We start from the raw sequence: 19,037 nt of genomic DNA, 5'->3' as shown, positions 1-19,037 counted from the left end.
TTATTTTGGACCTGGGAACATTTGTTAGTAGATGGATCCTGCCTCTTTAGAGGTCCTTAACATATGAATTAAGACCTTGAGAAATGTTCTGATCTGGCACTCTCCAGTATAGTAGCCAGTATATGCCTGTGGCTGCAGAGCCATTTGAATGGCCCAGTAGTGATTGAAATGGGCTGCAAATATAAAATATACCAGATACATGATCCCTACCCTCTTCAATATGTATCTCATTAATAATTTGACAGGGTTTATACATTGAAATGATAATATTTTAGATATACTAAATAAAATGTCATTAAAATTAATTTCACTGGGGCTAGAGATACAGCTTAGTGGTAGAGCACTTGCCTAGCAAGTGCAAGAACCTGGGGTTTAATGCCTACAAAATTATAATAATTAGAAAATTAATTATTTTATCAGATCCATTTAATTATCTATTTACTTTTGCAGTGCTAGGAATCAAACACAGGACCTCACACATGCTAGGCAAGTGCTCTACCACTGAGCTAACCCCCGACCTCCTATCTATCTATCTATTTACTTATTTATTTTTTGGTACTGGGGATAGCACTTTACCACTGAGCTATGTCCTCAGCCTTTTTATTTTTTATTTTGAGATGGGGTCTCACTAAGTTGCTGAGACTGGTCTTGAATTTGCAACCTTCCTGCCACCATGGCCAAATCCTTTTTATTTTAAAGGTGTGGCTATAATAACACATAACATTACATATTTGGCTTGCATTATATTTCTATTACATAGTGCTGCTCTAGATGTTGTATACACTTTGTTTTATATAACTATTAGGTTTTAAAAACAATTATTTCTTCCTAAGTATCTGTGCCATCAATTTAAAATCCCAGTCCAGATGCCATACACTTGTATCCCTGGAGCTCACGAGGCTGAAGTAGGAGGATCACAAGTTCAAAGCCAGATTCTGCAACTTAGTAAGACCCTGTCTCCAAATAAAATTTTAAAAATGGGCTGGGATGTGGCTTAGTGATTAAGTGCCCTTGGGTTCAGTCCCCAGTACCAAAAAAGAAAAGAAAAATAAAATCCCAATCATTGTAGTGGAATAAAATGGTGAAGTTCCTCAAACAATTTTATAAAGCAAGAATAATAATTTCTCACTTGTTCTTAATTTTCAGATGAGAGCAAATGAAGTTCCTAAGGTCATACATTTTATAGTAAATAATAATACTGTTGTTTTCCTTTAAATTGAAGCGGAAAGGGAAATTGGTACCTATTATGTAACAGAAAATAAATTTTCCAAATTTATATCTTTATCAGCAAACTTAGATTTCTCAATTTAAAATTTCAACTTTGATTCATGTTATTTTAAATTGTCTCTAATTTTTTCACATATTTATTGGTTCATTATGTTTTTCATTTATCAACCATTAGACAAACAGTAATCTTAAAAGTGTCAAGTCATTGTAGTTAAAAACAGAATAGTGAAAATGTGGCTTTAATTGTACACAGCACCATCTGGTGGAGAAATCTTATAGAAACAGTTTTATAAAAATCAGACACACACAAAATAAATTGTTAACCAAATCAGGATTGGGTACAAAACTAAAAATAAATAGAATTTTAACATGAAGTACTGAAAACAAGTCATAGCAAAATATTGCCCTATTTGCAGTCTATTGCCATAAAACTGGCATTTTAAGTCAGTTATCACATTATAAAATGAAACTATACCAGAATAGTCTCCCAAACCAGTTACCTGTGTAGGAAATGAAAATTGAACCAAAGCAAATGAGCATTAAGCAATTATGCCAAGTTTTATATGTGTCTTTATGTATGGATGTCGGTTAGATGTCAAACATTAACGGATCAGAACAGGGAATTAGACACCCTGATCATATGTCAGGCACAGCAGTACTGTTAGTCTTTTGAGAGGCTGGGAACCCACCTTCTCTACCTTGTGTGATGATGTGAATAGAGGCCAGTGTACCAGATGCAGAGATCTGAGCCCTTGGAATAAATCAGTTATTCAGCGTATATAATTATCCCCATATGCTACACATGCCGAATAATTGATTTATTTATTCTAATTTGTTATAGTGACAGCAGAATGCATTTCAATTTATAGTACACATATAGAACACAATTTTTCATTTCTCTGGTTGCACACAAAGTAGAGTCACACCATTCGTGTCTTCATACATATACTTTTATGGTGTTTATCTTTAAGACATTATATATGGCCAGCATGGTGGCACATTAACTGTAATCCCAGCACGTCAGGAGGCTGAGGCAAGAGGGTCTCAATTTCAAGGCCAACATCTACAATTTAGCAAGACCCTGTCTCAAAAAAATGAAAAGGGTTGGGAATATAGCCTAATGGTAGAGCACCCCTAGGTTCAATCCCCAATACACTTCCGAAAAAGGACATTATGTATGATGTACTATTTTATATATGCATTGACTATGTATCCTGGATTTTGAAGATAGAATTATATTGTTTCCCCATGGATGATGTAGCCCTGTTCTAAACAAAGGACTGAAGAGTGACATAATGGAGTTTTGGTACCTCTTTATGTTTACTCTGAGGAAGAAAGATTAGGTTTTATCATTTGAAGCTTTTTCCCTGTACCATCTTGGGTAAATGTGTTACACAATTTGCATGTTTAGAAGGACTGGACTTTAATCTCAACAGGATGAATGTAATTTTCTAAAATATCTCAGTGAATATATTACAGGCACATAATGTTCAACATATTCTACAACTAGAGTTGAATATTGTAAATTTATCTTTTTTTAAAATTAATCTTTTATTTTCTTCATTTCTTCCAGTTTATCTGATATTTTCTGCAATTAGTAAAATTTATTTTAAAAGTTAAGTGAAACTGAAATTATAGCAATTCAGATTTATATTCTATAAAGATATAAAGCTGAGATGATGTGATAATTTTTTTAAAAATCCAACTGGCATATGATCTTAGATCTACTAGAGACTGGCTCTCTGGCTCTCCAAAACCATGTGACCTTAGAATATATAACCTTTCTAATTCATTATGTGAACACAATTGTGCAAAGGAGGCTTTCTGACATTTACTTAAGTGTATCTATCCCAGAGGACATGTCTTATCCTTATCTTATAGGTAAGAAGGACTCAGAGAAGTTAAGGAAGTTGGCCAAAGTTCATGTGTACTCTTCACAGAGCTGGATTTAAACTAGGGTACCCGTTTATAATGGCTTTCCACAGATTCCTAATAGCTAGTTTCCCTTTTTTAATTCTAACATTATGAGCCTTTTTTTCCCTACCTCACAATATCAAATACTCCATTCTTAGAAGAATAAGCTAAAGAGTGCACTTACCTGACCAGAAATTATCCCTAGATATAGATATCTTTAGTGAAACTTCTGACGTCATTTGTATTCTCTCTATAAATCATTCACACTCAGATCTGACCAAGCCACATATACCATTCAAAACCTAATTTGATACAGGAAAGAGAGTTTGTCCCCATTTGATAACATTTAATTACACTCACATAAAAAGCGGAACTAATCAGCATGATCATTTGAAAGCTTTAAGAGTAACTTTTAGTTTGCATACGATTTCATTCTATTACTCATGTTTGTATTATGGTCTCCATAACCATTTATATTCACAAAGCATTTTATGATCCTCAATTACAGAAGATGCTGTCCCACCTTTTTCAAATAAACTAAATGAATTACTGTTGATCACCAATGAGGCAAGAAGGCTTTATAACACTAGTGCCACTGTAATCAGGGCTTTGAGCCAGTTAGAAGTCATGTCATCTTTTTACTCAAGGTATTTGCTAATCTCTTCATTACTCATTCATTGATCAGTCACCACCCATGTGCCCAGTAGTCTCTAAAAACACTATGTTAAGTAATGTTTAAAGTCCATCTTTCTGACTTCATCGCTATACCTCCTTTTTTAAGACGGCATTGTTAATCTGAGCTCTAAAACTAACCAAATCAGTTTGGTTATGCCACTTAACCAGGAAGTAAGCCTTCTTAAACTTCAGATACCTATGTTGCCAAAATGCTGTTGTGAACAAGATAATAATTGGCCATGCCCAAAGTAGATATTCAGTAATCTAAACTACCTGTTTTAGTACTCCCCTCTCTTTTCCCTTGAATCCTTTTTTTTTTTTTTCTTCCCCATGTGTGTGAAAACTTTACTAGTAACAGATTAAAACAAGAGACAGGGAGAGGGATTAAGAGTTACCTTAAAGATAAGAAGCACTTATGTTTAAACTTAGGTTTATGTTTCATTGTTTATCTTACAGCAATTTAGGTCATTTTCTTCTTTAATATCCCAGCTATGGAGTAGTTTAGTATTTTCTTTTAAAAACCAAAACCATTTAAAAGTTGCCACTTAAGATACCCTTCTCATATTGAACCATCCTTGAGCTATTTTTCATAGAATTCTCTTCTATTTTTAATAATTTGTTTCTGGCTGACCCTGCTGGCTTAGGAGTCTGAGGCAGGAGGATTGCAAATTCAAGGCCAGCCTCTGCAACTTATCGAGAACTTGTCTCAAAAATAAATAGATTGACAGACAGACAGATAAATGATTGAAGTTGTAGCTCAGTGGTAAAGCATCCCTGGCGTGAATCTCCAGTACCAAAATAATAATTTGGGTTCTGAACTTTTAAGGCCAGGTACAAGATGAGAGTCCATGAAAACCTCACTTCCCATTGTGTCAAGTCATTAAAGTTTCCTTAAGTGAGTGTGAAAAATAGATTTCCATGTTCTTCCCCCAAGTCAGAATCTCCACTTGGGAAGTGTAGGGATCTATGATTTGACAGTTAGTACTTGCATTTCTACTATCTAGTCAGGTTAGGACATACTGTGCAAGGTGTTAGGGACTCTGTGTGAATATGATACAAGTGTCACATTAAGCTACAGATTATTGTTAAGCTTTTCTCTGTGTGTAAAGGATGAGAGCAAAACAAAGATTCTTGGTAATATATTTCTGCTTCTCTGACCTAAATAACAGACTACTTAAATATCTCAATACAAAAAAATTCAATCCTAGAAAGAATACAGGCATTGTTCACTTTTAGATTATCAGACTTCATTGCTATTTGTCTGAAAATCTGACTTCTCTGAAATACTTTTATGTTTGCAACACAAAATTTTCAGAGGAATTTATGTTCTCATTAATTTTTAATTCATTGAGAACATTCATTAATTTGAATTATAAACACATAGACATAATAAACTTCACTGTAGACTGAAAAGTAGAAAGATTAGATCCACTTTTTCATGCACAGTCTTTTGTAAAAACTATGAAACACCAACCAGTTTCTGCTACAACATATATTGCAGAGTACGACTTAAGGAATTAACACTGAATCTTACTAATTCCCAGTTGATTTCTTTCTTCACTGGATACCAGCTGAACACCTACTAGAGACAGAGTCCTCAGCATCAAAACAGCATGTAATGTAGTGTGTTTTCTTTGCATTTTATGAATATAAGCCCTAATTTATAATACATACTGATAACTTCCTTAGAATCAAAAGCCTTAAGGGAATGTGCCCATGATGCTGGGTATCATGACCACAAGTCAGGGTGTCACAATAGCCGAGTGTTGAGAACCTGTCCTTCATTCCCAACTGAAGCCTTCTCCAGCCAGCTGTGTCTTTAGTTATCTGTTTTCAAACTTTCAGCTAAGGTCATTTAGGTCACTCTATTTCAGTTTCCTTTCCCTCCCCCCTCTCCAGGACTGAACCCAGGAAGTTCTATCACTGAACTACATAATCAGTTCACCCCCTTCCCCACTTTTTTTGAGATGGGGCCTTATTAAGTTGCCAAGGCTGGCTTCGAACTTATACTCCTCCCACCTCAGCTCCTGAGTTGCTGGGATTTATAGATATGTGTTGCCACCATGCCTGGCCAGTTTCCTTTTTGTTAAAGCAAAAAAAAAAAAACAGAAAAAGTAAAATGTTTATACTGTATTTAGTTATTTATTATGTTTATACATCTTTAATATTTGTGTTAAACATATAATAATTCATCAGTAAATATTCTTTATAATTCACAATTTTTCTCTTCCCTCTCCATTTCCCCTACCTTTTTACATGAACCATGTAAAGATGTAATTAGTCAATTTTATGAGATCATATTTTTGGCAATTTTTAATTTGCATATTAAAACCTTAATTAGACCCTCTTACCTCATTCTGTTTAATAGTGCACAGTGTTCCATGGTATGAATATATCATAATTAATTTCTGTCCTATTGCTGATCAGTAACATCATGTCACAGACTTTCAGGTGAAAATTCTGTAGTGACTTTATTAACTGATCTTCACCTTCACCTCTTGCCTCCTCATACTTATTTACTTTCTACATTATTTAATTTTCTAAATTATGCACTTTCCTGGAATTTATTAGCCTTGTCTTTAACTGTAACTCTTAAAGGAATTATGCCTCTTTTTATAAACCAATACTGAAGTAATTCTTTTTTAATATTCTTTACACTTCTAGACTTACTTTTATTATCAGGGGAAAAGTTACAATATTTTAAGCACACAAATAGAATATAACCTGGTTTAAAGGAACCAGAGAAGATATTGTTCTCCATTTCATCAGTCTGAGGCCAGGAAATATGAGTATTAAAAAAGGCCATACATACGATCCTATTTCAGGAAAAGTGCATGGGGGCCCTTATTGTTCCCACTTGCCTACTTTACTGCCATAAATTGCCACATTGGGTGTACTTTTAAATCAAGGCTTATCTTCCAAATACTTGTATACATTGGAGGTCCACTACCATGTGTGTTTTAATGGTTACAGAAGATTTTTTAAAAGCTTTAAAATAGAGCGGGCACAATGCAGGCGATCCCCTGCAAATCCTAAAAGATGTCAGAAGTGCAGTATGGAGTTTTTCCTGGGGCTTCTCTGTTTTATATGGTTAGAAATCACCTGCTCCATTGACCACTCACCCGCAGCATCTGAAATGTATGTGCTCACTTTAGACTTGGGGGTCTTTAATATCTTAATGTCAATGGTGACACAGCGTGAGGTATGGCCAGGCTGCTTTCATTATCCAAACTGGGAGTCCTTCCTAGTGCATTGCTATTATAGTTTCTAGGAGCAATATAGCTATTTCTGTCTTAATTCCTTACAAATATATGCACCCATATCCACAACACACACACAGCCAAGAAGTGCACAATACTGCCAGTCCACCCAAAAGATGCTTCACTTCCCCAGTGGTTCCAGACTGGTCCTGAGCAAATTTCACATTCTCAGGATGCACAGCTTCTTCCATGCAGAGTTAGGAATTCTGTCCTGTTTGAAAGATGCAATTTCACGCAGTCTCCTTAAACTGCTTGCACTGTAAAGATTCCAGAGTCATTTTGAAGGAAGCATAATGACATTTTGGTGCTTTAAGGAAAAAAATACTTGCTTAAGCTGATGATATGCTGCCCAGCAATTTAAACAGATTATCAAAACTTTCTCAGATGCAGCAGAAAGTATGAATTCTGGGAATACACTCTCTTGCATAAGCCAAATTTTGGAGTGGGAAAGATATTTGCCTTATGTGGAAAACTCTTTCCTATCAATTATTGCATAGGTGAAAACTCACCTAGAATATTCTGAGCAAACTCTGATTCCTTCCTGTTTTTCTATACTAAACTTTTTGTACAGTTTTTTGGTAATTTTAAAAATTGGCATAATATACGTAATGGGATTCATCGTAATATATTCATGCATGCATAGCACATAATTTGGTTTAACTCTTCTATTTTCCTTCACTAAGATCTCTCCAGTGTTTGGGTTTGCAGAGGAAAAGGAGATACTATAGAAAACAAAAAGCAAACTTTCAGTTCCATTTTTTTATCTGGGTTAAACTATATTTTTTCCTAGTTGACAATTTTATCTTTCTATCTTGAAGTTCAGAGTTTGATCTGTAAAATGAGAAGACATCATTGATCCAATCATGTCTTTTGCCTTTCTAGAAAATTTAGTTTGAAATTAGCCATGATCTCAGCCAAGGGTATCTGATAAAGGAGGCAGAAATATAACAGTTAAGGGACAATAGAATGTGTGCTGCATGTATCAGAGATATGAAGAGAATATTTTATGAAGTAGTAAACACCAAAACCAAAATCAATCCCCCGATCACCTGAGGTTTGGGAATTTTTCCCTTTATTTCTTTAAAAAGTAACAACTTCAGCTATGTAAACCTTAGGAAACTTTAGAGAAGCCAATGATAGCTGTTAATGATGAACTCCTATCCAAGCACACTACTCTGAGCAAGCCTTTCAACCCTGCAGCCTTCCACTGATGCTGGTGAAGGTCTCTTTTCCCTAGGATTCTAGCTGTCTGCTGACCCAAACAGTTCCCAGTGGAACAGACTAGGACTCAGAACAACATTTTTAAAATAAGCCATTTTTTGCTTTCTGATTTCAAGTTTAAGTATCATTCATTATAGCCAAACCTACCAGAATTCTGTATAAAATTTGGCTGTACTTTGGGAGATGGGCTAGAGTCTGGGGAAAGAGTAGAAAAGAGATGGTTAGGAGGTGGCTTGAGTAGTGTACGCAAGCTGAAATAAGGGCCTGAACAATCAAACGTGTGGGGCAGGAGAATGAGCCATTTCCAAAATATTAACAATTGGACTTTGACCATTAGATGCAAAGTGTGAAGCAAAGTGAGTAAAAGTTTTAGATGGAAGGACTTGGCAAACCTACAGGGGAAGAGGCAAGTTTGGAAATGAACAGAAAGAAAGGTGTCCACTTGTGGATGGATGGATCTCGATGCCCATCAGTGGCAGACAGAAATTGATGTTGATGATATTAATCATTTGGATAATTTAAAAACATTTGTAAGAGAGTTTCAAATGAAGTTCTAGAGTTTTTCAGACATATATAGTTCTTTTTTTTTGCCAATCCTCAATGGAGATTTATTGGGAAAAGCTAAAAGGAACCACTCATAAGACATAAATTTTAAAATCAAAGTAAAATTCCCCCATTAAAGCTTATCATTAGCTTTCAGATGTGAACTGATAACCAAAAACAAATTAGTTTTAAGCTTCTGTTTAAGTGGCCTGTGTATATACATTCATGTATATATTTAATTTGTACCAAAAACTGCTTACAAATGGCAATTCCTGTGAAGTAGATGATGATGATGTTCCAGGTAATTCTAGCATGTTTCCTAATGTACTAGTACTGGAGTCTGGATCATCCCAAAGAGCTGTCCTTGTCTTCAGAGGCATCTAAATTCCCGGGATTGGAAAAGGGCAGCAGACAATTTCTTCTAGATAGTTTACAGGTCTGATCCATCCTGGGCCAGCATCAACTGTGCCCCGTGCCCCGTCCCGTGCCAGCTGGGGGGAGGGGTGACCCTCATTATGCTGGGGCAGTGGGGAGAGGGAGGAGCCGCTTGCCGCACCCCCCCACCCCCCCCCCACCCCCACATATCTTCAGAGAAGGCAGCGAGCGCCATCTGCCTGGGCCTATTCTTCCTCCTCCTATTCCCATACATAGTTCTTATTCACTTTCATATAAGGCCTTACTTTTTTTGTGACTCATTCCTACTTCTGGCAGCTGTTGTAAATAATCACAAAATGAGCAATCTCTTCAAGAGTAGAAATTTACCTGCATGTGGTTATTACCAGTTTTCGAAGATGTTTGTTTCTCCTCAACAGAAAAATATTTTTCTGCAAATACCATATATCGATACCTTTATAATATTTTTGTAAAGCTTGGCATTATGGTCACTATAGTTTTCTGTCATAAAAAAAAATGTTTCTACTACTGAATAGAAAGCAATTTAGCCATCAAAGTTGAAATAAGCTAGTACCACATGATCTCACTCTTATGTGGCATCTCAAAAGGTTGATTTCATACAAGATGAAAATAGCATGGTAGTGACTACAGGTGGGGAAGATTAGGAGAGGGTTGAGAAAAGTTTGATCAATGGACACTGTGTTAACAGAGAGGAATAAGAAGTTCCTGTGTCAACAACTCAGGAGGCCAAGGCAGGAGGATCACAAGTTTGAGGCCAGTCTCAGCAACTTAACAAGACTCTATCTCAAAAAATAAAAGATTTTTTAAAAGGCTAGGGATGTATCTCAGTGCTACAGCACCCATGGGTTCAATCCCCAGTACCAAAATAAATAAATTCATTAAAAAACAAAACTTCTGATTTGCTATTATACAGTAGGGTGACTATGAATAACAGAAGTGTACTATACATTTTGAAAACCTAGAAGAAACATTTTGAAAGCTTTTACCATAAGGAAATGATAAATGTTGGAGGAGATAGGTATATTTAACCTGACTTAGACATCTCACAATGTACATATGAATTGAAATATCATATGGTACCCCACTGGCATGTACGATTTTTAATGTTTAAAAAAATAAAATAAAAATTATCTGACAATTTCTCTCAAGGTATTCTGTAGTTATATTTATTCTCATAGTTTTTTCATTTATTCTCTTCTCAGAACTTGACAGCCCAGAAGAGTTAGGGAAAAAGCGCATCTGCAGGATCATCACTAAGGATTTTCCCCAGTATTTTGCAGTTGTTTCACGGATTAAGCAGGAAAGCAACCAGATTGGTCCTGAAGGTGGAATTCTGAGTAGCACTACGGTACCCCTTGTCCAAGCATCTTTCCCAGAGGGTGCTTTAACAAAAAGAATTCGTGTGGGCCTCCAGGTACTGTTCACAAAGTACTGTTTCTTTACAAGCACTGTTTTCCCCAGCACATGTAGAAAACATGTGAGAGTGTTTTGCTCTGAAAATGGTCATCATAACTCATCCTTAACGATACTGCCAATTAGGCCATTTTGGGAATTAACCTATTTCAGATGAAAATCATTAAGTGTAAAGTTGGCTTAGTAATTGGTTAAATAAGGTTATATATTTTTAGAGTTTTTCTGTTCAAAAGTCTCAGTTTCTGATGAAAAATAATTTTTTATTGGGTCTGAGAATGTGAAGTAACATATGAAAATTTGGTTTATAATATGCCACATCATAAAAATAAGTTACAGTGAAACTTGCAAGCTTTAGTTTGGGGTTTAAGTAAATCATAAATGCTGGGTTTCCTCCAACCCAGTTGGAACTTGTTTTGGTTTGGAAAGCTGACTGGAAATCTTGGCAAGAATGATCTTTCTTATATTTATTCATTTCAGTTAGGTTAGACCTTAACTAGTCCCCTTTTTCCTCATTGAATAAGGAAAATGAACTGAAAGGAACTTAATCTGTGTTGATAAAATAGTAATTAATAGTTTAACTGAAAGTTCATGCTCTTCTTGACTCTCCTGCCCAAGAGAGTTTGTTGTACTCTTAAGTCCTGGGAATGCCTTTAGTAAATACTTGGAGTCCGGGACCACCTTATATTTCAGTCATATGAAGTTTCCTTCACCTGTTTCCTGTATTGAATTATTTTGCCAAATTAGCAAAGAATCCAAAAGAAATGAGGTAGGCTTAGTAGACTAGCATTCAGATCTTTGAAACTTTGAATGCTGTATTGTTTCTGACCTCTGAAAGCCTCCGTTTTTAAGTGAGTACAAGTTGACTTTGTGAGGTTTTTATGGAATGTTCTGCATAGGTTTAAAGTATATGGAGCTAAATATTTGTTGTCCTGGAATTTGAAGTAGACTAACAAGCTTCTCTGCTCTGATTTGAGTCTCTCCTTTTTATGTAAGCCGTGCTGTCTGCATTTTACTGAGGAAACAGGCTGGCTGGTTCCTGCCGCTGTGTTTGGTTCTTTTGTCAGTTCATGCCTTGAAATAGCAAGAAAGGATTAAAAAAAAAAAAAAAGATATTGTGTTTGTTGTTGTCAGATTGGTTTTTTTCTTTCTCACTTCAAAAGTAACCTTGATGAAAAAAAAAGCTGAATTTTCATTTAAGGTTCTTTATGTCTAGGCCCAGCCCGTTCCAGAGGAAATTGTGAAAAAGATCCTTGGAAACAAAGCAACATTTAGCCCAATTGTCACTGTGGAACCAAGAAGAAGGAAATTCCATAAACCAATCACAATGACCATTCCAGTGCCCCCGCCCTCAGGAGAAGGTGTATCTAATGGATACAAGGGGGACACAACACCCAATCTGCGCCTTCTCTGTAGCATTACAGGTTTGGCTTAGTCGCTGCTATACTTCCTATTGATTTGCAGTAAGTCTGTACAAAGACATAAAACCTTTGAAATATCCACGCCAGTATTTTTTTTCCCCTTGTCTATCACCTCATCTCTCTTATTGCTGAAATAATTTAAGATGCTGGTCTCATGAATCATTTAAAATTTAGGGGTATTCTCTGCTATTAAGTTAACATTAGAAATAGAGCCCTTGTTGGATTACTGAGGTATTCTTGATTCTATTGGAACATCTAGGTAATTTCTCAGTAACCCAAACAGAGGGAGTAGAACTAGCAACACCCTTTAGGCTACCAGGAAATTGGATAGACTTTTGGGTAATATAGATTCCATAGAGCACTACCAGTAGGGAAGTGTTGAGTACATAATTATTCTCACCTACTCCATTCACCAGTGCTATCCAATAAAATAAATACAAGGCTTAGGAGAACACATTTTGTGACAAGTACCTAGAATCCCAGTCCTCAATTCATCCTTTGATTATCTCAGTCTGATTTTTAACTTCAAGTGCAAGTCTAAGATCATTAACAATATGTTTGGTTTTGGTTTTTGAGCAGTAACTTTAATGACAGATTTTTTCCTTTTACCCTGGAAAAGTAAATGGTTCCGCCGGGTACAAAATGAGCTGGTTCTTAACTTTCTTGATAGTTCTTAACAGTTTTGTTTTTAAGCATATATTATCTATCTGAAACTATACATCATTGCACTTATAAAATACACTATAAATTGTGGATTTCCCAAGTTTAAACCATCCATTGCTATCCAGACAAACAGAAAAGTAATTTAAAAAAAAATTTAACAATATGGGAGCTGGTCACTGTGGCACATCCCTGGAATCACAGCTACTTGGGAGGAGACTGAGGTGGGAAGATCACTTGAGCGCAGGAGTTCAAGACCAGCCTGGGCAACATAGAAAGACCCTCATTACAAAATATGTCAACATTTAAGGAGATAATAATGAGCTGGTAAAAGTGTAAAAGGAGAAGAGAAGGAAAATCTACATTTAGTACACACCACAGAATTGAAAGTGTCAAAATCATGCCAGTTGCTGTAACAGGAAGAACAGGAGGATGATGAGAAGTTTACAAGCTGCATCTCCAATAGTAAAGTCACCATCTCTGCTGCTCTTCTCAGGGGGCACCTCGCCTGCTCAATGGGAAGACATCACAGGAACCACTCCTTTGACGTTTATAAAGGACTGTGTCTCTTTTACAACCAATGTTTCAGCCAGGTATGGAAAGATTCTAATAAATGTTAAAAAAAATTGGTTCTATATCCTTTTGGGAAACAAACATGTTGCTTTCAAAACTATGTGTTTTGTTCTGTTTTGTTTTGTTTTAATGGGGGAGAAAATCCTTAATGTTTACTTAGCACAGTTATTATGAGTAATAAACAAAGCTTTTGCATTTGAAAAGGACAGTAAAAACCTTTGCTATTTAAATAAACAAGTTGTTAATAGTTTGGTTTATTTCCTTTATATACTTACTTTGTTTTTATTTATTTTGGTGCTATAGAAAAAACCCAAAGACTTGCACATGCTAAGTATGTGCTCTGCTGCTGAATCGCATTCCTAGCACCTGAGTTTTCAAATTTTGTGGGTTTTGCGTTTTTTGTTTTTTTTTTTTAAGATGTAGCTTTTAAATCACTTCATTTTCATAATTCTGTTTTTGTTTTTCTTAGATTTTGGCTTGCAGACTGCCATCAAGTTTTAGAAACTGTTGGGTTAGCCACACAGTTATACAGAGAATTAATATGTGTTCCATATATGGCCAAGTTTGTTGTTTTTGCCAAAATGAATGATCCTGTAGAATCCTCCCTACGATGCTTCTGCATGACAGATGACAAAGTGGACAAAACTTTAGAGCAGCAAGAGAATTTTGAGGAAGTTGCAAGAAGCAAAGACATTGAGGTACCTTATTTACAATAAAAAGTTCATTCAATTACATTTTCCAGATACAGGCTTTTATTTTGAGGTTATAATAGCACTATAAATCTCAAGTACATTCTTTGTATTTTAAAATTTTGCCAAAGATTCACTCTCAAATTATTTTAAGAGTCTATGTAATTAGAATATAGTACTAATGAATCTAAGTTATGGTCTCTATTTTCCTGTGGCTACTTGAATTTTCTTTTTTTCATGGTCACTGTCTATACACATTACCATGATTTTCCTTTTTCAAACACATAAGTATTCAAGAGTCAAAAAAATTCAAACTAGATCAGTAAGTGACCTAACATAACTTTCTCAAGCATGTTTAAAATTGCCAGAAGTTAAACACATAATTGTGTTTTGTACATGTTAATGATAGCAATTGTTGAATTGTAAGCCCACAGAATTATTTTTATGGCAAATAACAACATATTTCCTGATAAAGAGACAAATGTGACAAACACATTTTTTGCGTGTATTTGTGTGATGCTGGGGATTAAATTCAGAGCCTCACACAACCTAGTCAAGCGGTCTACCAATGAGCAGCATCCCCAGCCCACATGTAAGACTTTTAATTAATGTTACATGACTTGAAATATCAAATTTTCCTAACCCAAATTAAAGTTATATTTTATATTTCTTTTATTTTTTCAAAAGGTTCTGGAAGGAAAACCTATTTATGTTGATTGTTATGGGAATCTGGCTCCACTGACCAAAGGAGGACAGCAACTTGTATTTAACTTTTATGCTTTCAAAGAAAATAGACTGCCATTTTCCATCAAGGTAAATCATCTTTAACAGACTCCATTTAAAAAAAAAAAAAAGAAAACTTAGCTAATAAAAAGAAAAGGCAGACAGGCATGGTGGCACAGGCCTATAATCTCAGTGGCGCAGGAGGATTGCAAGTTCAAAGCCAATCTCAACAATTTAGTGAGACCCCATCTCAAAATAAAAAGGGCTGGGGATGTCACTCAGTGGTTAAGCACCTTTGGGTTCAACCCCTGGGACCAAAACAAATAAATAAAAGGGAGAAAAAAAAAAGCTTAATGATTTATGTAGTGTGAAATACCCCACCAATGTAAACTCATAAGAACAGATCAGATTTTGTTCTGTTTTTCAGAGTATACTTTCCAGCCAGTGAAGTTTTATAATTAGTAAAAACAATCTACAATAAAATGTAGATGATTTTATTGTAGATTTAAAATTTTTAAATATCTAGCTAAAGTTCAGTGATCAAATAAAGAATGAAGTCTATATATTCAGTATTCAAGTTTCGTTTCCATTTCTGAGGAGAAATGGAAGCCCAGAGACATTCTTCAGACAACAAGATAGAACAGTTGTTTTATTACTGTTATTTGCTGTTATTGTTATGTGTTGCAAAAACTAAAGATCTGAAAAAATGTTAGGAAGAAAATTCATGAACTGTTAAGATAAGACAAGCAGACAATCCTAATGCTTAGGCTAGGAACTAGGCCCCTAAGTCATGCCAAGTTCAAATGGGACCAGTCTGGTTGACATGTAATTGTTACCATCTTTTCCCTTTACCTTTCCTGCCTCTGAAAGGGCTTCATGAAACAAACATGTTTCATCTTACATAGACAGGAATCCTCAGAAAAGTCTGTAACTGTCACCTACCAAAATTATTCTAGATTAGAGACACCAGCCAAGAGCCCTGTGGTCGTCTATCTTTTCTGAAAGAACCAAAGACAACAAAAGGACTGCCTCAAACAGCTGTTTGCAACTTAAATATTACTCTGCCAGCACATAAAAAGGTATCTTTTAATACTGGTTCATTTTTACTTTCCCTGGTCTTGACGAATTGGGCCCTTGGTATGCACTTAAGGAATGCTTTGTAACACAATTAAAGCTCTTGAAACTCAAGTTTTATTAGTCTCCTTGTGTAGATTGAGTCTTGTTACTGTGGTGTCAAATTTTTATAGTGTGTATGATGGAGTCCTCTGTTGATCGCTTCTGCTGGTAGTTCATAGATTTTTTTTTTTTTTATGCTTTCAAATACTGTCACACATTAATTTGCCATGGATGTACAGTTCTTGATATTTTTTGTTGGCTTCTTTTGATTTGCTTTGCTTTCTAAACCAGCTTGCATTTTGTGCTCCCTACTCAGTCCTTTTCATATCCTGATATTCTTTTCCCTGCTGTCCATTATAATATTCCTTGTCTCTGCAATGCATCTTGGGACCAAAAGGAGACAGAGTCAGATCAAGATGATGAGGTAATATGAATACTTCTGCTTTTATTCTATCGGAGGTAGAATAGATGTTAAGTATGTATAAAGGAAGTTGCAGAGGGCTGAAGTGTGGGCAATGTATAAATTATTTTTGTATAGGTCTTAAATGAGGTAAAGAGTGTACTTTTCTTAAAAAGGAGTTCACTCTTCCTCCAGGTATGCAAAGACTATTTCAATATATTCCACAGCATTATAATCCAATTTATGATTATAAAATAAAAACTAAAGCTATTTAAACATTTTAAAATGTGACAGATTGGAACAGATTGCCATGTATAAATTTTTTAAAACTCACATATGTATATTTTACCATCTATAGTCCTACTGCACACTATTACAAGTTTTAAATCAAGATCATGATTAATAGATGAAGTTTTACTATACCAAATCAGCTTGTGTTTTTTGTAATATGAAATATTTCGTCACTGTTTTTTGATAGACATTTGCTGTTCTAACTAAAGAAATTTATCTTGGTCCTTTTCAAAGAGTAGAGTTGTTCAATTAAATTGTAAGAGAAATTTTCATAAGTTACCTCCTAATGTTTCTATAAATTAAATGATAATTGGATTTTTAAAACCCACACATCAATCATAGAGTCAGCAGCCTCAGGACTCAGTAACATTATTGCTAATAAAAACCATTCACCTGTTTTTAATCTCCTCATCTATACTTTATGCCTATTAACATACAGAAACCACAGTAGTAATTGGAATAATCAACTTTGTGTGCCTTTTTTCCTTGAATGTACTCACATAGTGAGTGTACTTTGTGATGTATGTGCTTTCAATATGAATGAATTGGGGAACACTTACTGCTCAGCCTCTGTAATGCTCGTCTTTTATTTGTAGTTCCCTGTAGTCTGCTGTGTTGGTGCTCTTATATTTGCTAAATCATGGCTACTGGGTTGAGATACCGGGATGGGGTGTTAAAATCCCAGTATGAAATTAACATTGTTCAAGAGGAAAATGCATAAGAAGAAAATTAAGGATAAACATATCAACATGCCATGCTACAAAATGTTTCAAAATTGAGAAAATGTCACAGGGAAGTTGGAAACAGAGTCTCTCTTTTTTCTTTTCTTTTTCAGACGGAGAAAGCAGATCGACGACAGAATTTTGCATCTTTAGCTTTACGTAAGCGCTACAGCTACTTGACCGAGCCTGGAATGAGTGAGTTTTCTAACATATTTACTAATCTATGTGAATTTTTATAAGAAGAGACATTTTTTCTATACAAACTAAATTTTGGTGTCATTTGAAAACCAATAACTAAGAAAAATTGCCTGCAGGAAAACCTTATCATGAAATCTAATACTCTGTACATAATTGAAGATACAAGGTACCAACACCCCTAGTTCATAGCTTCAAAAGAGTTGTTTTTTTAAACCATTTACTATTTTTAAAATTAGAGACATCTATTTTTTATTTTACTTTGACGACTATTAACTGTGGTAGGATATGAATAGCAGTGTTACTTTTTATCTATGCTCAAAAGAGAAAATGTTTAATCCTATATTTTGGGGATGACAGAAAGAATGGCAAAGTTACTTTGGTTGTTATCTCATTTTTCTTAATATAGATAGATTGTTGTATACTGGTCCCAATTCTTTCCTTCCCATTTTTCGAGAATTATATTTTCTTACTTTCTTGAGGTAGGACTTTTTCACCGATTTCTTATCTCTTCCCTCCTCTCATCTCCCTCCCTCTGTCCTCTATTAAATATCAGTTCTAAGGCTGGTCTTCAGACTGGTTAAGCCCTCTTGTCTCAGTGATGGTTCCAGTTCCTTGTTAAATGGCTTGCAAGCAAGGTATAGATGCAGTCATATTCATTCTCTCTGCCTCCTCTTCCTTGTAATTATTATATATGGTAGTCACCATAGCCTTCTAGATAACCCCTTCTTCCCAGGGAACTGAGAGCACAGGGTTTGATTAATGGTAGAGTGTTGCCACTTTAACCTCAGAGAGCTTCATTTTGAAGAGAATTTATACAAAAACATTTTCTCATTGGTCAACCATCCCTAGCTTTCCCCACATTGATTCACAGTTAACTTGAGTTCATGGAGGTTTAGAAATTTGCCAGTAAGAGCCACAATTTTGTTTTTTCCCACCTTTTCTGGATTCATGTTGCTGTGGATCAACATAACATAGGCAGCAGGAAACTACTCCACTATTCAGTTTAGATGGTTGAGGTCCAGACTACTAGGAAAGCTAATATTCAGATACAAAATGGATAGTATGAAAGAAATGAAACCCTTCCATGATCAGGAACATTCCCTCAGTTCTGAGTTTTTTCCTCTAGCAGAAAGATCCAAATGCTTCCAAAAATATCGGGGCTGAAATTAACTTCTGTTGTGCTGGAGAGCAGGGAAAGGGTGTAGATGTAGATAGCTGGTTTTTCAATATGATGAAAATATACTGGATATGAGTTTTCTTTGGAATAGCATTTTTCCTTGGAGACCCTCGTTGGGTGGTAGTTTTGGACACCACCACCCCTTTCCCCCACCCAGGCAGTATTCTTAAGCTTTGCACAGGTTTGATGGACCAGCTGCTTAAGGTCAATGGCACCTCAGGGAAGGTGAGTTTCCATCTTATTCTGGTCCTTAAGGTATTTAGGGTTTTTTTGAGGGATATTTGAATTTTAAAATCATGCATATGCTCAGTTTTTAATTTTTCTCACTTATGAAAGTGTTGCTACTTTTTTTGTTAAAATTTCATTTAGATATGTGCAGTCTGCTATCCTTGACTTTTGATAA

General features: G+C 35.4%; 1 protein-coding gene across 3 annotated transcripts in view; it reads left to right on the top strand.

Annotated features, from left to right (window-relative positions):
* Positions 1–19,037, top strand: part of Ank3 (ankyrin 3) — a 321,771-nt gene that overhangs the window by 257,938 nt on the left and 44,796 nt on the right. For 2 of the 3 annotated variants that reach the window (XM_076834220.1, XM_076834219.1), the window contains exons 6-12: positions 10,457–10,668; positions 11,881–12,088; positions 13,242–13,338; positions 13,788–14,016; positions 14,695–14,820; positions 15,687–15,809; positions 17,373–17,454. In XM_076834220.1, coding sequence (XP_076690335.1) covers positions 10,457–10,668; positions 11,881–12,088; positions 13,242–13,338; positions 13,788–14,016; positions 14,695–14,820; positions 15,687–15,809; positions 17,373–17,454 — 1,077 coding nt within the window. Of the gene's footprint in view, positions 1–10,456; positions 10,669–11,880; positions 12,089–13,241; positions 13,339–13,787; positions 14,017–14,694; positions 14,821–15,686; positions 15,810–16,243; positions 16,271–17,372; positions 17,455–19,037 lie in introns of all 3 variants that reach the window. The other variant, XM_076834218.1, reaches the window with a different exon arrangement.

Source organism: Callospermophilus lateralis, chromosome 15, assembly GCF_048772815.1.
Source record: "Callospermophilus lateralis isolate mCalLat2 chromosome 15, mCalLat2.hap1, whole genome shotgun sequence".
NCBI classification, from domain to species: Eukaryota; Metazoa; Chordata; class Mammalia; order Rodentia; family Sciuridae; genus Callospermophilus; species Callospermophilus lateralis.
The sequence above is the reverse complement of the archived record's forward strand: the minus strand, read 5'-3'. Positions and strand labels throughout refer to the sequence as shown.